The sequence below is a fragment of the Pocillopora damicornis genome, chromosome 14 (assembly GCF_964200805.1).
Source record: "Pocillopora damicornis chromosome 14, jaPocDami1.2, whole genome shotgun sequence".
In the NCBI taxonomy this organism is placed as follows: Eukaryota; Metazoa; Cnidaria; class Anthozoa; order Scleractinia; family Pocilloporidae; genus Pocillopora; species Pocillopora damicornis.
Window position 1 is genome coordinate 19,018,686 of NC_142683.1, and position 25,896 is coordinate 19,044,581.

General features: G+C 36.8%; 2 protein-coding genes and 1 pseudogene across 5 annotated transcripts; 2 read left to right on the forward strand and 1 right to left on the reverse strand.

Moving 5' to 3' along the window:
- Positions 1-17,305: 17,305 nt before the first annotated feature.
- LOC149034857 (uncharacterized) lies at positions 17,306-18,346 on the forward strand (annotated as a pseudogene).
- Positions 18,347-20,115: 1,769 nt separating this feature from the next.
- On the forward strand, positions 20,116-20,676 carry LOC149034858 (uncharacterized). The gene has a single exon (XM_089194922.1). It carries the CDS (start codon positions 20,116-20,118, stop codon positions 20,674-20,676), a length of 561 nt encoding a protein of 186 aa, XP_089051048.1.
- Positions 20,677-21,444: 768 nt separating this feature from the next.
- Positions 21,445-25,769, reverse strand: LOC149034859 (uncharacterized). 4 transcript variants are annotated; one of them, XM_089194779.1, is made up of 5 exons: positions 25,212-25,768; positions 23,697-23,743; positions 22,771-22,852; positions 22,136-22,306; positions 21,445-21,960 (listed from the first exon to the last, which is right to left on the reverse strand). In XM_089194779.1, the coding sequence occupies exons 1-5, from the start codon at positions 25,677-25,679 to the stop codon at positions 21,910-21,912; spliced, it is 819 nt and encodes a 272-aa protein (XP_089050905.1). In that variant the 5' UTR covers positions 25,680-25,768; the 3' UTR covers positions 21,445-21,909. The 4 variants fall into 4 exon arrangements, with proteins under 4 accessions (XP_089050905.1, XP_089050904.1, XP_089050906.1 ...); XM_089194778.1 differs by having other exon boundaries at positions 21,445-21,900; positions 25,212-25,766; XM_089194780.1 differs by having other exon boundaries at positions 21,445-21,903; positions 25,212-25,763.
- Between the last annotated feature and the right edge of the window lie 127 nt (positions 25,770-25,896).

The window sequence follows — 25,896 nt, forward strand, 5'->3', positions numbered from 1 at the left end:
TGAAAGCAAATCAATGAGGAGAAGATTTCAGAATTTCCCCTCTCTTTTTAACAAGGACTTTCCTCTGCTTTTGACATTTCCATTAGCAAAGACTTTTCCATTAACAAAGAGCTTCCCCGTGTGAATTTTGTCAATTGCACGATGTAAACAATATATGCAAATAACATGAAAAACGAGCCCCAAAATGGGCGGTTGACACGAAAATGCTCCCAGGGGATTCAGAGATTATTACACCACCCTCATCTATTAATTTTAATTTGAAATTACGTTTTTGAAGATTTGAAAACCTTTCTTCTTGGAAACATTAGGTAGAATGTTTGAAGTCAGTTTGCATAAATAGGACAAAAAAAACCATTTTTTAGGCCTCTGAAGATGGGAAGTATTGAGTGATGCCATCAATGATAATATGGGGAAAATTGCGGATGAGATAGGGATACCGGCATATCAACAACTCTTTTTTAACGACCAGCTCCCTGGTAAGGAAAACACTGTCACATCACCAGAGCTACACATCACCAGAAATTCGACCATGGTACTGTTTGTCAAAAGATACCATCGTAACGACATGTATATTTACGTGAAAGCGCAAAATAGTGTCAAGTGGCGAGTTGATGTGTTATCAGGAGATACCATCAAGAGTTTGAAAAAAATATTAAAGAATAAAATAATGTAGAAGATACTTGTGACTCAATAGCATCTGGTACTCAGAGTGTTGAACACCAAGACCAGGGTGAAGGTAATGCCGATTTTCACCCTGATTTTAATGAGATCTATAACATGTCAGATGACATTGGTATTCCCTCAGTTAATGAAAACTATATTCATAAGCTCAATCCTGTAAAGACAGCCAAAAATTCAATTACCAACTATTTTGATTGTCATCTCCAAACCAATTAAAATAATACTGTGCGTTAGGTGTGTTACTCTCTCATAAGCTGAGCCCTGTAAAGACAGCCAAAAATTCAACTACCAACTATTTTGATTGTCATCTCCAAACCAATTAAAATGATATTGTGCGTTAGGTGTGTTACTCTCTCATAAGCTGAGCCCTGTAAAGACAGCCAAAAATTCAACTACCAACTATTTTGATTGTTATCTCCAAACCAATCAAAATGATGCTGTACGTTTGGTGTGTTACTCTCTGCGAAAGCGAATTAACCCGCAACAAGCATATGAGAAAAGATCGTCTATAAAGATCACAGAAACCAAAAGAAATACGGCGAAAAGAACTACTGCAGATAAAGAAGAATACACCATAATCAAGTCAAAAAAAGTAACACCTGCCACACTGGAATTTCCCTCAGATGAATCATGTGTCAACAACCTGCTTACTGTTGTGGATGCCTTTAATGCAAATGTGTACCAATCAGTAGACTTCAAAGTAAAAATAGTCACAACAAGTGAAAACGAGCAGGTCGTTAAACACAATGACAAGATCAAATACAAAGTTGACAGCATACTGGGAAAACACATTCAAAAAATTAACCACAGGCAAAAGCTACCTCTTGAAACATCTCAAAGTACCGTGACAAACCTTTGATGATATGTAACTGTAATTCATGAAGTTGATGACATTGACAACATTAATATCGATAACACATAACTGAAGGAAAACAAATCTACAACAAAAGTCTTCCAACAGAAGCTTCATGTGATGAAATTATCACTTGTAATATTTGCAAGATAACAACTCTGTTCTCCTTGTTAAAAACCAAATTGGTGTGTCACATCCTAGTCAACACAGAAGATGAAATGAGAAATTATACTAACTTTAATGATGCAGCACAGAGTTTCTTGACAAAAATCAAGAATACAACACCTATTGCAAATAGAGAGGCATACCACCAGACTCCCACAAACAAAGGAACATTCCAAATTAACCACATGTAGTCTTTGACTACCTATTTTTATATTTGCTTTCAGATCACGGTCCACTTGGTATGACAAGTAGCAGAAGTAGCAAATGGTTCAAGATTAGCCTTAAACAACCACGTATACCAGAATTTTACACGCTGACTAAAATCCGTGAGAAAACACCAGTCGGCAGACCAATCGTCTCTGGTAGTAGGGGTCCAACAGAGCGTATCTATAGTTTTGTAGACTCACTACTACAACCTATTACCACAAAACAAGACACTACCGACTTTCTCGATCTTATTGAAAACACGAAAATTTCAGACAATGTGGTCCCAGCCAGACTTGACGTTAGTTCTCTCCACACCAACATTCCTCAAGAAGAAGGAATTGATGTTGTTTTCCGCTATTACGAAGATCACTATGAGCAGAAATTACCTATCCCTACAAGCGATCTACGGGAACTAATGTGGCTCATATTCAAAGAAAATTATTTCAAGTTTAATGAAAAACAATTCGTACAAACTCACGGCGTCGCTATGGGAACTTAAACGACAGTCACTTTTTCCGCTATTTTCATGGCGGACCTTGAAAAACGACTGTCAGCAGCTAGTCCACTTAAACCATTCGCCCGGAAGAGATTTATTGCTGACCTATTCTCTTTGTGGAACATTCCAATCTAGGAAATTTCTTTTTTTGTAGACTTCGCCAACTTTTTCCAACCAACAATCCTGTTTACTCGTGAAATGTCGCCCCGAACACGTTGTTTTTCTCGACACAGAGATATTCAAAGGACCTCGTCTTTCAACTGTTAAGATTCTCAATTCACAAACCCACTTTAAACCCACTGAAACTTCACAGTATACACACTTCTCATCCTGCCACCCTTTAAATACGAAAAAGGGTTTAATCAAAGGTCAAGCACTACGTCTTTTAAGAACCAACTCAGTAAAGGAGAATTTTTGAAAAACACAAACGAGATCTTCAGCAGACTCTGTAACAGATCTAGAGGCTATCCTACGACGCTCGTTCATAAAATCTTTACTGAATATATTGTATATAGATATATTGTATCTAATTTGATATATTTGTTCTTTTTATTCTATTGTAATTTTTGGCTGAACCTTGAATCTTTTTATCTTGTAATATTAGATATGTATTTTTATCTAATGAGCAATAAAGACCTTTATTATTTTTATTATTATCATTATTTTTTTATTATCATTATTATTACTGAAGTTCAGTTCTCCGACTGAACAAAGACCCTTTGTAACAACACAAAGAAGGCGAAAGAAATTTTACCGTTTGTTACCGCTTATAACCCGGCCACACCAAATCTTAAAAAGGTTCTCATGAAACACTGGCACATTATTCAACAGCAGCCTAGACTTGCACATATCTTTAACCAGCCACTGATTGTATCTTACAGAAAGGAAAAGCCACTCAAGGACATTTTAGTCCGCGAAAAACTTCCTTCAACCACGCCGCAATCATAAAAAAATGTAAACAAAGAAGCACCTTCAAAATGTTCGTTTTCAACTCAGAAGGAAATTTACATACGATCATTTTCTGCCAGCAACGTGCTCAACAAAACTAGCCCCTTTACCATTCCTTCCTTTTTTACTTGAGACCTTTTTTAGTTGATCATTTATAGCGGAGGTAGAAGCTGAGGACCCGTAGACTTTATTGAAAACGTGACGAAGGAATATTTCAACGTCTTGCTAGACTGAAAATTTGTCGGTTTTTTGGAAATGGGAACTAGGTAACCGATTCTGAGAACACCTTCGAGACGTAGAAAGAAATGACAAGGATGCATTCAAACCAATCGCTAAACTCTTTAATCACCCTATATATTTATTCGATTAAACGCCGAGCGTTTATTAAATTTTTCGCGATACTTGAGCGGTGTTTATTTAATATCCAATTTATTTAGGAGATGAACTTTATTCGTTTGTCTCACGATGGAGTTACTTTGGATGTTGATCGCGACGTTTCGACTGCAATACTGCTAGTTTTCATCAGGCGATGAGATCGATTGTTTACGTGACGCTATTTGTAGCACGTTGGTTCGCTGCTATTTGTGCATTTCGATCCTCGTCATTATTTCGGATGTTAGATGGTGTTCCCTCATAGATCCGCATTGATCGGCTCTTGTGTTGCTTGATCGTAGGTATTCAAGCTTCGGAAATTTCGATTCCACTATCTCTATTGATGTTGTTGTGTGTACCAGTAGAGGTCACGATCAATAAACTTAACCTTGCTTCAAATAGGAATATTTCCCTTTTCGTTAGCGTGCTCCGAAAGCGCAGAGATCAGATCAGATCAATCAATCCTTTATTTGTTTAAGCACGTTACTAATTACAAAATTGTTGGAGACAATATTGCATCGACAGTGACAAGCTCATGTGGACCAGCTATATAGAATGGTAATATCATAAACTTAATAAACTAAAATAAACTTAATATTAACTTAGTAATAAAGTAAATCATCTGATGTGGACCTAGTATGTAGAATCATAATAACAATAATATTAACTAACATCAGCTGACGTGAAACTGCTATGTACCGTAATGTAATAAATAAGACTATAATGAACTTAATAAAAGCTTAGTAATAAATAAAATCATCCTTCTTGTTTAAAATCGTAATAGCCTCTTTGTTAAATGAAAATTGGAAAATATCTTTGGAAAGTTTTCTTAAGATTACTTTAAATCCTTCTTTACTAACATTCGAAAGTTTAGCTTTCTTATTTATAAAATTCCAAATATTAGGACCCCTGTATTGAAAAGAACCCCTTCCTGATTCAGATTTTACCCCAATAATATTAAATTGATTACTGAATCTAGTTGATCTAGATAATTTAGAGAGTTAATACCCAGAGAATATTTAACACCACCAATGATCGACAACAACGCAAGTTTCTAAAACTTGTTCAAGAGAAACAAACAAGCACCTCAAGTCGACGACAACAAATAGGTAATTAACTTTTCTACACGCCCCCTCAGTGATACTGAGGTATCGCTCTAAAGAAAGGGTTGAATTTCGCAGTAACTCCATTCAATATCATAGCCACTGAAAGTCCAGTCGGCAATAAGAACGCTTCACTCAGAACAAGCAGACACCATAAGACGAACTGTAAACGGTATCGGTAAAATTTTCGCAGAGCCCCATACTATTGTGAAAAAAATCTGTATTCCCAATGGCAATGGTTTTTGTCATTGTTTTCTCTATCCAAGAACTGAATGCATAATGTAGGATGGGGCTGTGCGGAAATTTTACCGTTACTCTTGTTGTCTTTGCAAGTTTTCGTACAAACGAAGAACGATAACCATTAGAAACAAGTACTGATACGAGTGTTTCTTTTCCTCAACTGACGGTTTCGTTTGAGGTGTTTGGTTTCGACACGCTTCACTGACTGTTTGAGCGTAGGTTTGATGTTATTGCAGATGGTTTCTGATAGATATCCGCTTCGTTTCAAGCTGAGAAGCTTGTCAGGAAGTTTACGGCTAACCCGGTCCGTTGGGGGTAAAGTTTTAGCACAGCTCCATACTACTGTAAGACAAATCTGTTTTCCCAATGGAATGTATTTTTTTGTCATTGTTTTCTCTACTCAAAAACTGAATGCATAATGTAGTATGGGGCCGTGCGGAAATTTTACTTTGAGTAGCAGCCAACAAAGAACCCGCGCAGGAATTTAAATCTACTGTCGTTCTCTCTTACATTAATGGTGTAACAGAGGTTTTTCGTCGCTGCTTACAACATCAAGACATACGAACCGTTTTCAAATCTGACACAACGCTTAGGTCTCACTTAGTGTGACATAAAGACACTCTACAAGCATCATAACAAGACGGTGTCATTTACAAGATCCCATGCGAATGCGGCGAAGTGAATATCGGTGAACAGGGAGATCAATGCGAGAAAAGATAAAAGAACATGAAAGAGACATACGGTTTGCTCGTGACCTCTGCGGTTCGGAGCACGCTAACGAAACGAGAAATATTCCTATTTAGAACAAGGTTAAGTGAAATACACCTATAGCAGTGAACCAACCCACGCGTTTTAGCGCTTGTCTAAAAAATCATTTTTATATTGTCTTCAATTGCACAATCTGCATGTTAACGCTAATGCATGTACATAAAGTGAATAAAGATTTTAAGTCGGATATGTTTTCTCGACATCCGAACTGGTACACTCAAAACAATTTGTGTCTGCTTCCCTCTCAATTTTACAACCGCGATCGAAGCAAGGATCGCTGAGTACTTTTTGAGTCTTTAATTCGAATAAAAGCCGCATCATGCTGCGATGAGGGCGGGGGCGGCGAATAAATAAGGTAATCATTCTAAGCAGCATACGGCTATGGCATGGCCTTCACGTCACGCCACGACGATTCGCCACAAAGCTATTCGACCTTACGCTACACTAATTGTGTCGACGCTGTACCATTCTACATTACGCTGAGCCATTTCACGCAACGCTACACCATTTGTGTGTACGCTGTACCATTCGACATTATGCTAAGCCGCCTCACACAACGCTACGCTGTTGGTTTAACTATGTTTGTACGCTGTACCATTCGACATTACGCTAAGCCATTTCACGCAACGCTACACTGTTTGTATGTAAGCTGTACCATTCGACATTACGCTGAGCCATTTCACACAACGCTACACTGTTTTTATGTACGCTGTACCATTCGACATTACGCTGAGCCATTTCCCACAGCGCTACACCATATGTGTGTACGCTGTAACATTCTAAATTACGCTGAGCCATTTGACGCAACGCTACACCGTTTGTGCGTACGCTGTGCTACTCGACGTTACCCTGAGCCGTTTAACGCAACGCTACACCGTTTGAGTACTGTATTGCAAATGAGTGCTAAGCTATTTGTAATTGAGGTAGTCCATTTCACAATCTCATGTTCTAACTCAACATGGGCTACTAGACCGTTTCTCATTTGGCTAAACTATTCATGTTTAGGGTGTTCTGTTCCGCGAAGGAAAACTAGACTGTCTATAATTTGGCCATGCCATTCCTTTATTAGCTATGCTATCCTGCAGCTGATCCTTACACCATCTTTGTATTTGCTGATCTATTTGACATCCTTGTATTTTTGGTGGTGACGGCCGCCCATATTATATGGAAGTTTGCTGCCTTTCCTTACATCAAGGTATTAACGCTATCAACTAACGTTTTTCAGTCGTGAGACCTTGCCATTGTTTCTTCGTCCTGTTCTTTCTTCGTCACTATATTTCCACCAATGGTGTAGCTCCATTTTCTCATTTCCCATACAGCACCACGGTTTATTATAAGAACGGTTAGTTAATCGAAGCTATTGCATCATCAATATTGATTGAAAAATGGAAAGAAACAGTGTTAAAGAGCACCCAGTTCTTGCTATGATGTCAACGGAAGAGCAGCTAGCAATGAAAACTTTTTCGACGAACTTATTTGAAATTCGTTGAGACAGTGGAACATAAACAACATCCACCATGTTCCCTTCCTAACGTGAACCCTTGACAAAATGGAAATGAGACTCAACGTTCACTCAAAGTGCAAGTTGTGGATTACTCGCAGTGTATTGAAGCCTTACTCGGTAAGTTTTTCGTTTTTACATACTTGTACCTACAATTTTGCCACAGAATAAGGCATTAGACATTCTTTTGCATTTTGAAGGACCTATGGCATGTTTGGCTTTATAAATTCGATTCAGAGCGGCCTCCCGATCGACCGACTATCACGCCTGAGCTCGTGGAGAGTTCTAGAATGCTCTTCAGCGATCACTGAACCATTTCTTTCGCTATCCAAGAACTGAATGCATAATGTAGGATGGAGCTGTGCGGAAATTTTACCCCCACTTTTGCCTAAGTACTGCTCGCGTATCTGTTAACTGCACAAATGAATTTCATACGCTCAAACGTAGGGTAGTCAGACATGCATGTACTTTTTTTTTTTTTTGCACGCACGATCGAAAAAATGCGCGACTCATGTGCCTTTGTATTAAGGGAGTAAGTTTAGAAACTGTCGTTCTGCGTCGGTGTTTTCGATAGGGAGGTTAAGAAAACCATAACGGCAACGGGAACGTCGCTAAACAAAAGGACGACAGCTGTGCAATTGAGTGAGAGTAACAAAATCTTTGTAAATTTCTTTGCGTCCACTGCAAAATAACAACCAACCTTGCGTTCTCTGGAGGACGTGAACGACAACGGCTAATTTTTTAAATTTCTCTTTCTTATCTAGCGCTGTGTTCCATTTTCAGTTTCGAAATAGTTTTAGTGGTGAGAAACAAAGCAAACGACTAAATGAGTATTGCGAGATTCGTAGATAAAATATAAGTTCGTTTTTCAACCGACGATGTCCATGGCGTCGCTGTAGTCGTTTCTTAAACTCTCTAATAAGACTCGGTACCCGCCGGAGCTCCGGCAAATAAATAATTATAAAAATTAAAGTTATTAAAATAGTGTGGTTGACCATCACACACTTGAGTCAAACATGGAACCTTTTTGCAAAGATGTTAAGAGGGGATGTCAGCATCCATTGAACAAATTTGAAATATTCTGGCAAGTCGCCCAAAATTCGTTCTCTCCCCTACTTTCATATTTTGTAACCCAATATGTTCTAATAATTGTGGTGTATTTTTTTTGCGAAAATATATTTTAGTTTTCGAGATATGACTTTTTTTATGCAAGTTTTCACCATGAATATTCAGTGCTGCTTTTCTTTAAAAAAAAACAAAACAAAACGAAAGAGAAAAAAATTGCAATCACAAAAATGCGTTCTGTTTTTTGAGGCAGGAGACTAAGAGGTTTGTTTCCAATTGTAAGTAGAAGAAAACTCTGTGAAAACAAAGATCGTGGCATTACCATGCAAATACTTTAAGCAACAGTGAGTCAAAAAGTGGAAACTTTCAAGGGAACTCATGGAGTGAGACCTAAAACACCTCAAAATCTTTCAGAATTCTTGCAGTCAACTTTTACCTTCCAAGACAATGTAAAAATGGACGTTTTTGTCTTCTAACATGCACCACATTTCTGGCAAAGAGAAAATGTTTAATTTCCAAGGACATACAGACTCAAATTTCAGTAACCAGTAACTATATGTCCTTTTAGAGGACTTTTGTGTGAAACCCATTTAAACTATTGTTACAAAGAAGATTAATATTTAAATGATCATTTAATGAAACCTAATGCGGAAAACTCTATATGAAGCCAGTTTATTCTGAATGGAACTGATAGGCTCGTAAGAAGGAAATTTTTTGTATAATAACTATTCTCTAGCAGGTGCTCTACCGAGGTGGCCACCTACTTTAAATCCTGTTGAAAGCACTGATAGCAAGTAATTTAGTGTTAACAACGAGTTGAAAACACAAATTGGCTTCTGTAAAGAGTGAGAAGTCTGACTTTTCAAGCATTAGCCCTTCCAATTGTTCTGAGGAAGGGCTAATGCTTGTAATATCAGCCTTTTCACTCTTTATGGTGCCAATTTATGTTTTCAACTCAGTTGTCAACACTAAATTAATTACTTCCTTTGTATTACATTGTTGTGTAAAAAAAAGAACTTGAATTAATGAGTCAAAAAGGAAAATTTACATAACAAAATAGCTATGTCACACTCAAGCATGTCACATCGCTTCGCAAATTTATTGAATAATGAGCAGTAGCAATAGATTTGGTTGATTTTAGTTGTTGATGAATCAGATGGGAAGGAAAAGGTCACTTACACAAGACATCAAAACACATGTATTATAAAGCAAGTAACAAAGCAAATAGTTATTAATATACTTCGCAATTTATTAATTGAAACTAGCATTCCCTTATTGAGTTCATGTTGGAATTTAAACAATTTGGTGTTTGCATCGTAGGTGGTGATTTCGTTGAAACTGTGAAGTTACCTTATCACTTTCAATGAAGAAACAAAAACATATTACACCGACCCTCTATTATCCGAACACGTTGGGACTAGACAAAATAGTCTGGATAATAGATAATATGAATGTTAATGAGGAACAAAAACTGAGCAAATTTAGTTTTAATTGTGAAGCAAAACATTTAGAAATGGTTTTTTTAAAAAAATTGGTCCACATCTTTCATTTCACTTTTTTAATTGTATATTAATGATTAACATTGATGAAAAATGTTTTTACATTGGCCTTAAATGTTGCCTTTACTTCACTTCTCAACGCTGTAGTTTTAAAAAGGATATGGCTACAGATCTTGATTTTGACTAATAAATATTCATGCAAAATTGGGACCAGAGAAAAAGTCTGAATAATTGAGAAATCTGGATAATCAAGGTCCGTATGATTGAGGTTTGACTGTAGTTAAGATTGTTAAAAAATTTTGTACTTTATTCATTGCAATGTACATTTAATATTTCCCTTTCCTTTTTTGAGCAATTTGGTGAATATTAATTGATGAGTCAGGGCGTGAAATTGCGCCAAATACAGGCGCCAATGCGACTAAATTTTTCACTTCGGCGACCAAATCCTGAAAGTTAGTCGCCAAATTGGCGACTAGAATGTTTCATCATAACCTTACCAAGAGATATAGTGAATTAAAAAGATTTGGATAGATAAATCCACAGCAAACTTCCTCGTTAAAGTTTGTTTCCAAAACGTAGCACATGCATCTCAATCGATAACTAGACACCATCTTGGATTTAGATGAGCCTGAACGTTGTTTATCATCCGTCCTAGTGTCCACTTTGTAGCACGTTAAAGATCTTTTCCCTAACTTAATTTTGGAGGGTCTATCTAGAACACTGACAGTGTAAAGAAAGATTTTGTTTGTCTTTGAAAATGGTGACCAACTTTTTTTGAATTGGCTACCACTTTGAAGAATTTAGGAGCCAAGTGGCTATCAGAAAAAAAAGTTAATTTCACGCCCTGTGAGTTGACCAACATTAAAAAACGCAAAAGACGCAATCCGGTTTCCCATAAAAATTTGGATACGAGTCAAAACAAGATATATAAAGGAGACGAGTGACATTGTTTATGATGATAACACAGAAACATCAAGATTTTCTTCCTGTTAACTCTAATCGAAAGAAAAAAGATTCTATCCATGAGAAACTCTTATTAGGCACAACTAATTGGCCACATAAAGGCAGTGAACCCTTAAATGAATATGCGAGTTGGAAATATGCTAATTATTTGCAAAATAGAAATCTGTAATTTGTGAAAAGGCAATATGCAAATGATAAGCTGAATATAAGTTTCTACTTCGCAAATCATTTGCATATTTCCATTTTGCAAACTACAGATTTTCATTTTGTTTCATTTCGTTTGCTTGTTCTTCTAACTCGTATGCAAAGTTTAGTGCAAAACCGGAGTTGCTTCTTGTTTTGATATTTGTCAGATCATTGATTGATGTTCACCAAATTGCTCAGAAAAAGGGAAGGGAAACATTATATGCAGTTCAAGTTTGTTTAAGACTCGCCAGTGTGTGCTTTTAGACAAAACATTCCCAATGGCAAGAATTGAACTTGTGTCAGTGAATACAGGACATTTCGCACAATTCTTTTAGCACAAGTTTTGGAACGTTCGCACAATTCTTAGTGGTCATTTCGCACAACAATTATGAGTGAGAAACATCAATATAAAAGGTATACTCATTGATACTGATAAGACATCTCACCTTCACATGTCACTTTCAATAAGATCCAATGGTGAGAATGTAGACATTTATTTATGTAATAACTTCAACTAGATCAAAATGCTTGTGAACACCATCACTATTCTTACTTGAAGAAAGGAACAAATCTTTCTCTCTATGAAAATGTAAAGAACTCCATATTCGAACGATTACTTCTTTTACTTTTCCTTTGTTAAACGAAAAACCTTTTAGTTTTGACAGTACATCATCCTCTACAAACAAACAAACACAATGACCCAACGCTAAGGACTCCATGTTGATTTCAAAAGTAATTGTCACCAATCCTTGCTCCTCTGAAGTCAAAATAAAAACCTGTAAACTGTTTCACTTTTTATTTAAAAGGAGAAAAGACCTATTTACAAAATTTCTGTGTAAATATATAAAATTCAAGGTCACGGTCATGTTACCTGATGAATCATGCAAATTTTAACTCTCTACTTGGTCAAGACTCATAGAAATTTAGCCCTTTCCTGCATTCATTTAAGCTATAGTACATCTAAATGTCTTTGTTTGTTTTGATCTTCAGCTTGTATGATTTCTTATCGAACGGCAAGCGTATAATCTTTGAATTATTTTGAATTCTTGAAACTCTTGTGAAATCATTTGTTTACATCACAGTAGCTATGACACTTATCAATCAACACTGAACTCTCCATCGCTTAGGTAATTGTTATTTGAATAATTTGATAGGTTACTACTAGATAGATGTATTAAACTTCTCGATCTTTAAAATGATTACAGATCGAACTTGTCTTTCTACAAGATCACTAGTTACTACCTACACTGACACATTCAAGTTGTCAAATCTCAACACTTGCACGTGCCAACATTCGATGTGAATCACCTCTGAATATCAAGTTATTAATGTTGAACTGTTTTTGCTGTACGCATTACCAGTATGCCTAATTTTCATTATATAACAAAGATATAAGAAGCAAGTTTTCAATAGCTTTATTTGAAACTCTTACAGATCGATAAAACATGCTATTTGAAGGCGATCGAACAAGGAGGGAAGACTGGTGACAATTACTTTCCAAATCAACATGGTGTCCTTAGTGTGGGTCATCATGTTTGCATGTTAACTTTGTAGTGGATGATACTGTCAAAACTAAAAGGTTTTTCGTTCGACAAAGAAAACATTACAGAAGTAGTTGTTCGAATAGGGAGTTCTTTACATTTTCATGGAGAGAGAGATTTGTACCTTTCCTTTCTTCATGAAAGAATAGTGATAGTGTTCACGAGCATTTTGATCTAGTTGAAGTTATTACGTAAATAAATGTCCACTTTCTCGCCGTTGGATCATGTGAAGGTGAAATGTCTTATCAGTATCAATCAGTATACTTTTTATATCGATGTTTCTCAGTTATGATTATTGTACGAAATGACTACTAAGAATTGTGCGAACGGTCCAAAACTTGTGCTAAAAGACTTGTGCGAAAAGTCTTTTGTGCGAAATGACTGGTTACCGTGTCAGTCAACCCAATGATTCTTGACTTTTGTTTAATTGATGGCTCCTAAAGGAGGTGTTTTTTTATTAAAGAAAGCTGTTTTTAGCCTGATGCTCTTCCTTCACGTTGGACTACAACAGGAACCACTTTTCAACAGTGGCTAATGTATTTGCTTAATAGCAGTCACAGTGTCCTGGAACCAATGATTACTGGCATATGAAACACTTGAAGCGAGCGGCTATTGCAGTGAATAAACAAAAACATCATTCACAATCTAAAATAGTAAATTTTCCTTCTGTTCCTTAACATTTAATAATAATTTATTAAAAGTGATGGGGGGAATTTTGAAGTTTCTGCTAAATTGTGATGCAAACACTGAATTTTTTACATTCCAGTGTGTAATTTAAGCGAGCACCAATTGTAATCAATAAAATGCGAAGCATGTTAGTGAGTGTTCACTTCATTATTTGCTAGATAATACATGTGTTTCCATGCCTTGTATAAGTGAAACTTTCCTTTCTTTCTGATGCATCAACAGTTAAGATCAAGCAATTCTACTGCTACCACTTGTTATTCAATGAATCCGCTTGTTATTTGATAAATCAGAGGAAGGACTGAAGCATTAATCACTGAAGGTTGCACATAATGAACAGCTCGATAAAGCCATGTATGCCCATTCAAATGTTTTAAGAGAGGATATCAGCATCGAACAAATTTGAAATATTTCAGCAAGTCACCAAAAATTTGTTTTCTTTCCTACTTTCATATTTTGTAGCCCAATATGTCCAAATAATTCTGGTGTAAGTTTTTTGCATGTTGACATTAGCCCTTAAAACATGTTTGTTATAGATGGAAAGACAGAACAATGTTGATGCTATCCAGATTATACAGCTTCTAAGAATGATGGAAATCTGTGCATGTGATGTTCCTACTTAACCTTTTAACTCCCATGATCTGATTATTAATTCTCCCCTCTAGCTGCTACACATTTCCTTGTAAAATAGCTGGGAGAATTTGGGGTTAGATCAAGATGACAACTTTTACCATATAAGTTTGAGTATTCTCATTACCTGCTTGTTGGATAATGTATGGATATAATTGGGAGGAGTAACATGTTAGATGAGTAGCACAGTCACGCCGCCATTTTGGACTCAAGTGCCTTTGCTAACGAATATCTTCGGGAAGGTTTAACCTCTAAATCTCACACTTTCCACAATATAAGCTTAGTTATCCTACTTCATTTTGGTGTAAAGAAAACAAGGTTTGCGACAAAGTGAAAATTGTAAAAAATAAATATTTCTTGAAAATGCGTGAATTTCTGGGTGTAACGCGTAACATGAAATGAATCAGACCGAAAAAAAATGAAATATCTCAATATAGAACGCACATGGAGCCACTATTTTTTGGCCGTTAGTAGTTTATGACAAAAGCAACATGCAGTATGATTTGCAACAAGAATGGTCTATTCTAACGCAAGTTATAAACGTCTGTTTTTATCACTGAACAATGTAACGCTCGCAACTATTAAAACAACCATAGTGTGAAAAACTAGCAATAATGATAATTTCGACTGTGTAAGCAACAAACTAGTAACAAAAATGTAATGGGCATACATCATAATATTTCCAAACCAACGCTGAAGTTGAATTGTCAAGTAGAATGTTTTCCAGATCAAAATAAAACGAGCGGAAACACATTTCGTAACAGCCATATTGAGCTTAATTCCATTACATATCCACCAGTAGATCCGTTGTCAGACACGATTCTTGTTAAGTTGAGTAAACATTTCGTTAGATCTAACGCTAGAAATTTACGTTTGGTCGACGCGGAAACACTTTCCACCATTGCTGCCGTGTTCATGAACCGTAACGAAGGAAAGTGACAAAGGAATATGGTGAAAAACACCACTAAAACTTCCACGAAATCCGCTCCTTCGCAGCTTCTCTTTGAAAGCACATGATTCGTTTACACAGACAATAACAGGAGAGTCCATACAGAATTTGCAGTGGCAGATTATTGCATAACAATGTAATGTACTGTTTGTCACATTTGCGGTGACCTACCAGTCACAAAGAGAGGACGAAAGTCTATTTACAAACTCCCTTTAAAAGAAAATGAGGAAATCATTGCTTTAATGTGAACTAATAATTACAAAACTCTTTTTTTCCATTTTTACATTGATTTTCTTAAGATTTTATGGAAAACCAGAAATGTGCCATGCCCACAAGGGATTGTGGGTAATACCAAAATCAGTGTTATTAATGCAAAATAATAAAAATATTTACAGATATTGATAACAATGTACATTTTGATCAAAATTAAAGTTAAAAAGTGAAAAAATAAAAAAAAAGTTATTTTTGAACTATGTTACAGCAAATGGCTATGTGACTGTGTTACTCATCGTTAATCACTTCTGGGAGTTAAAGGGTTAAGACAAACTGGCTGACTTCAACATTTAAGACCAATGTAAAACATTTTTCACTAATTTTAATTGTTAATATACACGTGTAGAGATTTCCACAATGGACAGGGAAGATGTAGACCAAATTTTTTTAAAAATCATTTCTAAATGTTTTGTTTCATGATTAAATGGTGCTTTCTAAATTTGATCAGTTTTTGTTCCTCATTAATATTCATATTCTTGATTATCTGGACTATTTTGTCTAGTTCCAACAAGTCTGGATAATCGAGGATGGACTGTAGTATGATTTCGTTTCCTCATCAAGAGTGATTGAGGTAAGTTTGAAGTTTCAAAGAAATCATCACCTGTGATGCAAACACCAAACTGTTTACATTCCACTGTAAAATCATTTAAGGGAGGGCTGATTGATTGTGAAGCATATTAGTAACTATTTGCTTTGTTACTTGCTGTATAATACACGTGTTTTGATGCTTTGTGTAAGTGACATTTTCCTTCCTATCTGATTCATCAGCAACTCAAGTCAACCAAATCTACTGCTAATACTTGTTATTCAATAAATTCGCAAAGCAATGTGACATACTCGGGCGTTACATTATAGCTTTTTTCATTATATGAATTTTCTGTTGTTGACTCGTCGAATTTTCCAACCTGAAAGTTTTTTGTTTTACATAAAAGAGATTTAATTTTCTAGTGGAAACTGTGAGAAAACAAAATTGCTTTTCGAAGCTATTCACACAAAAGATAATAGCAAAAAATACGAACTGACAGTAGCTACTAAGAGATATGATCCCACACTGAATAGCCACCAGCACCTTCAGTTACCAGGTTGGTGTGCCAATTGCGACATTCAACCTGGTATTGACTACCATGCATGTGTAGGATATTAAGCAAAGTATGCTGTGAAAACTGAATCATGGTCTAATCTCCTCAAGCATGTTTTCAGAACTGTTGTTTCTAATTCTCTTGATACTGCCACTGCTGGAAGCATTGTTTAAAAGACAGCAATTAAAGCATTAGGTCAGTGTGACTTTTCTGCTCAAGAAACTATGCACCATAAAATCTGGCATCCACAGCACTAAAAAAAAGCAATAAGCTGAATTGTTGATATTGTTAAAGCTCAATTACAATGACATAGTGATGTATTTTTTACCTCAATATCTTCATATGAAATTACAGCGAGTACAAAAGTGTACGCCAAGTTTTGTTAACAACCATTATGCAAATGTGACTGATGTAATCAAATGAGTGTGGCCTCCAGTAAAAGAAAGGACTGAATTCCATCTGTTAAGAGTGACCCATAAAGCAATGTAGGATGTTCATTGACCAAGTTATTTGCCTCTGCAGAAATGTGAAAATGTCAGAAGGCTTCAATCAAATGCTACGCCGCGGCTTGTTATACCCCTTTTAACAAGAACATTTCAAGATTCAGCAGCCAAATTATTTAATGGTCTTCCTTGTGACTTTAAACTTAAAACTGACCATTTCATAGAAAAGCTTTCAAACTTCTTAAAAGGAAGGCCCAGTTTAGAACAAACTTTTTATTTATCATATTTTTAATAACAATTGAATTTTTGCTATATGTAATATTTATCATCTTTATATGAGTATATTTCTATTTGCACATATCTATACATTTAATTTTTTTTATTATTTTATCGTTTATTAGTAAAATAGTTATATATTTAGTTCATGACAAATGTAGAGCTACCCTTTAGAAAAGTGCTCACTAACCCATTATCATCATCATCATCATTATTATTATTTTGCACCATCTTCTATCTCTGTGTTTTTTAAATGTATCCTTTAAGGTGATTTTTGCAAATATAAATGGCTAAAGAAGAGTTGACCTCACCAAAACATTTGATTTTGCAATTAAAACTCTTTACACGCAAATTCCCCAAAGAAATGAGTACACCATTTGCAAATGAATAAACTTAACATCCTTGGTTAGTCTATACTATTTGTATCTCTCTCTCACTCTAGTGGTTGTAATCCAGTGTAAGATACTGTACTATATTTTTTCCTCTTCAGATACTAATCCTGGCTAGATTTATAAACTGTCACCAATAAAGAAGGCAAAGTCAGGAAATGAATATTTCACTTTTGACCTCCAAACATCAAGTTCTCAAGTACTTGGCTTTGATTGTAAAAATCATCAACAAGCACTTTATTTCCAGAACACTGGTACACCAATTCAAGTCTTAAATGCAAATGAAAAGGATGACAACCTATGTGTTAACAACCACTCAACTATTATCAAGACTAACGCAGTAGATATTCACTTCGAAAGCACACGACCATCTACTGACTCACCAAGCAACTGTAACCTGCTACAGGGTAATGCTTTTCAAATCTCACTCAGTCAGCTAAAATTGTTAACCAGGCCTTGATAAAATGGACTGTGTCATTGAGGACCACACTGGTCATACAAAAATCCAGTTGTGGGATGACATGATTGAAAAGTGCAAAAACTCGAGCAGTTATGACATCACAGATTTAAGCACAAAGAACTACAATGGGCACAAACATCTTGGTTCAACATATGACAACAATCAAAGAAATCAACATGCATGTTGCCAACCCTCAAAGACCACAGCTGGTTACCAATATCCAGAAAACAGCAACAATACAGGAATTCATCTTTACAGTTTTTTCATGACCTGCTAGATCAACAGTTGTAAAAAGAAAATACCATATGCAATTGAACCTCCTGTCTTCACAAGCCCAAGTTGTTACACATGCTAGAAAGTCAAAGGGGTGAAAAAGGTTGCTACTGCTCAGTTTTTTGTTCAAGTAGTAAGTAGCTTATAGCCTTCACTGATGTGATGGAGAATTCACTAGCCAAAGTACACTTATTGATTAATGACACTTCTGATAAAATCACATTAGTATCCTTTAGATATTAAAAGCAAAAAGAAATTGCTATGCTTGATAAGAAAAAAAATTATATATATAAAATGGAAAATTTAACATTATCAAACAATATCAAACCCCCCATCAAACGGAAAGCAAAGGGAAAACAATCAGCTAAGAAAAAGACTAAGAAAAAACTATTCGCTGCACAACCTCCACCCAGTGATGATGATACTACCGATTCGTGGGAACCGTTTGACGACAAAGACAAAGACAAAGATTGGGACCCCAATGACTCTGACAGTGTCGACGATAGTAACTTAGACGATGGTTACTAATATAACATATACTTTATTTACAAACTTTTCGTTTCACGTATTTACATTTCTTCCTCCAGCCACCAACTCCCTCGCTCGGATTGGTATGCGTGCGGTGGCACTGGGGCCAGCGGGGTTCCTCGGAACCATTTGTATACGTATGGCATTAATAGGTTGTGTGTGTACAATCGTATGTTTAATTTGTAGTGTATCGCAAGTTTACAACGGATGAAGCATTGGCTTATTGTGAAGGGAAAATGTTTGAACATGGTCCAGACCACGTACCCACCAGAGATGAATTGAAAGAACTGTCTGAGATTCTAGACAGGACACTACACCCTATTCAAATTTTGGCGTTTTTCAGCAACTTGCTGAATATACCACGCAAAGATGCTTTTATGTTGATAGTGGGTATGAACCCAACCACCTGTCTTGAAGAACAAAAAGAAGAACCAAAAGAACAGGAAGGACAGGAATAAACTATTGGTGTACATAATACGTTAATAAAAAAGGGTTACACGAGATATGTGTGTTCACTTGTGTATACAGTATGGCACGGCGCGTAGCATTCACCACGCAACCTAACCGTTAAAATCGCATTTACAACTGAAGATGACATAAGAATGTCGAAACATGTCTTGCAAACTAAAAATTGTGGTTTCTTTATTAAAAATGTAAATGCTTTACTCACCTTCGGAAAGATAGTTGTTTTCCAAGAGGTTCAGTCACAAATGTTTCAGCAGGTGTCCAAGTGTCCTTCAGCAGCAACCAGAGTGAAAAGAATGACTGTGTGAGGAAATGTAATGGCATCCTTCTGTCTCGGGAGACAATGGAGTTGCGCCCATGGTCAGTCAGGCACCAGGTTGGCTGCAGGAGCTGCCAGAGTCAGTGAGAACTGCACGCTGGTCCGCCTTCGGGGCTCCACTCCTGATTTGAAGGGTTTCCTCCCCTACACATGACCGTTGGATCTTCAGATCTCCTCCGCCCTCTAGCCGTTGGCTGCCTGGAGCAGCTCCTCCGCCTAGTAGTGATGCAGTGTAAACAAGATAACCCGAGATTCTACTAATTATAGTCTTCACACAGACACTGAACAATCAAAGATATACCGCTTAGTCTTTAATAATGGCATCCTTCTGTCTCGGGAGACAATGGAGTTGCGCCCATGGTCAGTCAGTCTCTCCAGGGCGCAAGCCTGGGCAGAGTGTGTGGAGATCCTGGGTTGCCCAGTCGACAGGACCCCCCTCTCGGCCTCGCCGGTGCAGTCCAAAGGAATGCATAGCAGTACGTTTGGCACCAGGTTGGCTGCAGGAGCTGCCGGAGTCAGTGAGCACTGCACGCTGGTCCGCCTTCGGGGCTCCACTCCTGATTTGAAGGGTTTACTCCCCTACACATGGCCGTTGGATCTTCAGATCTCCTCCGCCCTCTAGCCGTTGGCTGCCTGGAGCAGCTCCTCCGCCCAGTAGTGATGCAGTGTAAACATCACCCCCTCACGTGGTTTCGCCCGCCAGCTGAGGCGGTGTGCCGGGGTGTGGCGCTTGGAGCCAGCACGTGAGAGATTTAGGAGATGGAACCGACCACCCTTAACCTCAACATCTTCATCGCCTGTTTCACCACCTGTTGGGCTCGTCTTAAATTATACGAGGCTTTGGAGATGTTGGGAGAACGCGTCCTCTACATGGACACCGATTCTGTCATCTTTCTTTCCCATCCTGGTGCTATCGATCCTCCATTGGGCGACTATCTCGGCGACTTTAAAGATGAACTACCTTCCGGAGATCACATCGTAGAATTCGTCTCCGGAGGTCCCAAAAATTACGCGTACAAAACCTCGTCGGGTAAAGTCGACTGTAAAGTCCGGGGTATCACCCTGAACAGTCATGGCTCGTCTTTTGTTAATTTTGATGTGTTACGCCACAACGTCCTCGAGGATCTTACTTCCCCCTTAGCGTCTGGTGATGCTCGCCATGTGGATGTTCCAATCCCATTCAAGATCACTCGAAATTCTTCTAATTATACCCTTAACACGAACACTGAACAATCGAAAATCTATCGTTTAGTCTTTAATAAACGCGTTGTAAATAGGCAGACATTCCAAACTTTCCCTTATGGTTATACACCCTTGTAATCTTTATTTTCATTAAATGATTGTTAACACTTTACATTTGTCTCTCTTTCTTCAGTCCTGCGGCAATAGCTCAACGGACTCGCGAAACCAAAACGCGTAATCTCTGGTCCACCGCTCCAAATAACCTTCACGTAGCAATACGAAAGGTCCTCGGTTCAAACCCGGGTTGGGGCTTCCTTTTTTCTCGTTTTTCCCTAACCGTTGCTATGACAACCTCATTAGTATGTACCTTGTCCTTATTGGTCCATTCCTTGACAGCTGACTCCGCCTTGAACCTCCGTCGTTAACCGACATCACTACTAACAGTAGCGGAGTAAACGAAAGGAACTTAAAGGAAGGAGAAATGAGAATTTGAATATTTAAACGAGCTCTAAGTAATTATGCAAGATCGACTTTGACTCGGTCAGTAAGAACAACTCTTTTCATATAAACGCTCTGTAAAGATGGTTTGGTATGGAGGGTAACCCTCCTACCAGGGACAACTCTCCTTCATATAAACAGGGCCTAACGCTGCTTGCAGTGTCTCATTCACAAATATTAGCTAAAAAATTCTCACTCTTTGACTCGTTATCCGAAAAACGTTGTTAATATTTGTCACACGATTGATTACAGTCATTTTTGCTGCACATTGGACTTCAAAGAAAGACATTATATCCCCATACGAGTGCATTGTTAAGCTAAGCAAGCAGGAATTAAGTCAGCTTGGGAACATGATAAAAATGCATGGAGTGTTCCTAAAAATTCCCAAGTACTTATAAAACACAACAATACAGGAGGACAAGTTTTTATTTCTTTTATATAATGTTAAAGAAATTGTGCGCGCTACAACTTGTGACCAATCATAGAGTACGCAATTTGTCGATGATTTTACGTTGGCACTAAATTATAGTTGCACTGCGTTGTTAGGTATTACTTTCTCAAGCATCATATTTCCCACGATTTCAAGTCGAATTCTGTAAATGTTATCAGTGAACCAAGACAAAAACAGTACATAGGAACATTTGTTTAATGCTCCAGAAATGAGAATGTTGTCTAGCCTTAGATCATATACAGACTTGTCAAAACTACGGTACTTATTACAAATAGTCAGTAATCCTTGTCCGAATACTTAATATAAATAGTCACACTTCAACATCACTATCATTGTCATCATCTTCATCACTTTCAAACTCTTCGCCTGCATTCCAGAAATCGAGTACATTGACTTCCTGGACATTTTGACAGCTACTATAATTACAGGAAGATGAAAAAAAAAACAGTAATGGCAATAACACAATGAAGGTGCTGTAAAAAAAAAATGATCAATTTTTAATGATTAATTTTATTGATCAAATTATTCATCCATTAATAATAAGATCAGTCAATAGCCACAACAAACATTATTTTAGAATGTAATGAATAATTCACAGAAATAAGAAAAAGAAGAGACAATTTAATGCAGAGATTAAAAAAGACACACCTTGTTAGGTTCATTTCTACTTGAAGGATAGGCAGCCATGAAGTTATCCACATTTTCTTGATTGTGAAAAAACATGTTTTCACTGAGTGGGGGTCGATAACTTCCACCAGAAGACTTTTTTCTAGGCAGCCCAAAACAGGCATCCAGAGACAAGAATATTCTACCATTTTCCTGTTGACAATTATTGGACAATAAATTTGTAAAGTATAACATTACATTTTGTAGACAAAAGGATTTAAGGTGTTGTAATTATACAACCTGCATAACAAGGTCATAAATTATCTAAACAGGTCTTTGTTATTTATAAATTGTTATTTGTCCTTTTTTGTGAACACTAATAAAATTGATAGTGGGTAATAATTATATATATATGAAACAAACAACAACTATATATGTGTGTGGAAGCACTTCACCTAAACATCTGATAATATAGCATATTTGCAAGAGTGTTAGCCTTTAAATTTTGTGCATTTGCAAACTACTGGAATTGTTGGACTGAATATATATTACAAACCAAATGAACAGAGAACTAAAAATGCACCACAACATAACATTTAATCTCTATATTGAAAACTACTTTAATTAATCTGAATTTAGTTCTTTGAAAATGGCAGCAGAGGTTTTCAAAGTTTTACCTTGGGACAAGCAGGACAAACTGGACACCTGAGTGGGCAAACCTCATTTTCAGTAAAACACTGGAGAGCCTTTACATGATACCTGTTGTAAAGAGACATACCTTTAATGTGCACAGTGTTTACACTAATAAGCATTTTAAACTAATAAAAGCATCTATCGAGTTCAAATTACCAAACCATATGGTATTTTTTGAACCAGCATTAATGACAATAGATAATTATTTGTTGCACTATCGTGGCCTAAGAATTAAATCAGATATTTGAGTAATTTCTTCTTTCACTTGTAGTCTTATATTTTCTGGAAAATACTTTTAATTATATGTAAAACTCAATCAAAAGGGATATTGGTTGTTTTTATTCCTTTTCACACAACAAAGTAACAAGAATTATCTCTGTATTAAATAATAATTTTTTAACATAACCACTTAAATAAAAACTCTGCAAATCAGTTTGAGTCTGGAAGTTTAGAACTTGCAGAAGGAATTGGATTCTAAAAAAAAAAATTGAAGAACACTGGGTGTCACCAAATGCACTGAATACAGGAGCTCACCTCAAGAGACTTTGCATGGTTTTACAACCTAAACTGTGTTGATCACAAGGTATTTCTAACTTTTAACTTGACCAAATTTCTATGGTCTTCATTACCATCTACCGAGGTATCAGTTGATGCTTTGTGTCAAATTTATAACACTTCATTCAGTTCTCTTTGTTTTAAACTGGTTATCTGCATATATCACCATAAATTACCATACATAGAAACAAAGGATAATAAAATTTAAACTAAGGAAGTTGATCCAACACATTTAACTACAATCTAAGTTACTCATTAAAACACTTCTAAAGGTCTTATACACATAAAACTGGGATGTTGCAAGATAACTGTTTGCTGGAAGTTCTAAATTCACAAACATTAATTGTTAAGCCACCTGAATTCCTCAAAGCTGTCAATAAATTGGTCATATATCTTCCTTTTCTGCAATTAAAACAATAAATAACAAATATAACAATTTGCTACATCTGTTCTATTGTAAATCTATCACGAATGCTATTCTCTGATTGGCTGCCCTACCCACTATCTATTCTGTGATAGATAGTGAGTAGTAATCAGTTTGAGTCTGGAAGTTTAGAACTTGCAGAAGGAACTGGATTCTATTATGCAGTATACAGTACTGTACATTCACCATTATCATAACATTGTGTAGTTTGCAATATTTCATTTGGTGGTATTTTTTGTCTTCCAAATATTTGTTAGCTGGGAAAGTTCTCATAAGCGGACATCTAGGCTACACCTCTGGTGGTGGCCGCTTATGAGAACAGTTCTTGTAAGGTGGCCAGCTCCAGTTACAGACACTTTTAACGTGTCCCGAGGGTGTCCATGTATGAGAGCTTCAACTGTATTTTCATTTGTTTAGTTTCAGTATCTATGAAGGAGATCATGATAAAGTTTTGGCTAGGTCATGAAGATTTATACTAAAGCAATAATATATTATGATCTCATGATTTCTATATTATTTGTGTGATGGTTTATTTGGTTTTGCCCTCAATAATTCAGGGTTGGCCAGCGGGGGACAGTGGTATACCAGTATACCCGAAAAAGATCTGCCAAAATACCCCAAAACACCCAAGATTTCTCCCAATATACCTAAAATTAATCAAAGCGTTATATAGTCTACTATATACCCGAAATTAGTAGTATACCCATCTTTCAACTGAAATATACCGTATACCCGAATTAAAAAAGCCCCTTAATACCATATACCCAAAAACCCTGGCCGACCCTGATAACTATCACATGATGGAGTCGTTTACAGCTAAACCTATAACGAACCTTTATGAGAGGGTGGGAGTAGAAGTCTAAGGCCTTCACAAGATCAAAAATGGAAACTTGGCATTCCATCACAAGTGCCAGGGTAAATTCCATCAGACTTGTGGTGAATGCCAAGGTTGGTTCCACTGGCGTAGCAGGCCACAAACCTTGAAACAGAAAACTCTCTGCCACACTAAAACAAGTGCAACAGAGAATCTTCAATAGATGCTGACCACCTTCAGAAAAAAATATTCAACAAGGAAGAACATTGCTGACTTTATACCGATATTTTAATAACCTTAGAATTAAGCTCACCAAAACAATATAAATGTTTACAATATATTAAATAACTGCAAAAAGTGAATACCAGGACTACATTAACATGAACAACAATCATGGTTTGGTCTTTAGGGATAGCTTTACCATTTTCATCTATAACCGTTATTTCCCTTGTGTAGGAAAATGAGCAAGAATGATAGGGATTACTCAATGTCCTGTCAGGAACAGTGTGCAATTTCCAAACACCGTCCTGAAACGTTCAGTATAAAAAAAAGACAAGCTTAATAAATTTCTTAAACCCGGGTTACTCTTCTGGGCAAAAAAAAAAATTGATAATTATAAAGGTCATGCATACCTGTATTATTTCTGGGTGATGAAAATGATGTTTGGTCTGATGCAGGTGATTACAGCAATCAAGGCAGAAGTATGCCGTAAAGCTACAATCCCTGCATCGACTTTCCACCGTTTTACCACAATTACATTGATGGGGCACGAAACCTTCCATTTCAACAGAGAACTTCAGCAATGTGGATCGCAAGGATTCCCAGTTTTTGTGGAGCCTTTCCTTGCGCATTTTGTAGGAGCTGGTGGAGGAAGTGGGCACCACATCATCGTCGGAATCTGGCGGGTCACCATCACACAAAGCGCACGGATCTTCCTCTTCTTCACCTTGTTCCACATCTTCCACACTACGATGTTGCTCTTTTTCCAGAGGCAGAGTAGAAGGAAGTTGGACGGTGGATTTCCGGGTTTTATTTGATCTGTCTACCACTTTAAAGGAGGAAAATCCTTTCCTCTTACCCGGCCCAAAAAACATTCCCATCAAAATCCAATATGGCGTCTCTTATGGGCAATTTAGTTACTCATTCACCCCTCCCCCAGGTCTAGATTTGTCAATAGGTCTATCCCGATTACAATGCATTAATAATTGACTGGTTACAACGTCATTACAAGTCCAGTAGTTACTGGGTTACAACGTGAGGAACGGCTGGATCAGTTGGGTTCCGGAGTTGAAACCTTGCAGGATTTTGTTAGAATTT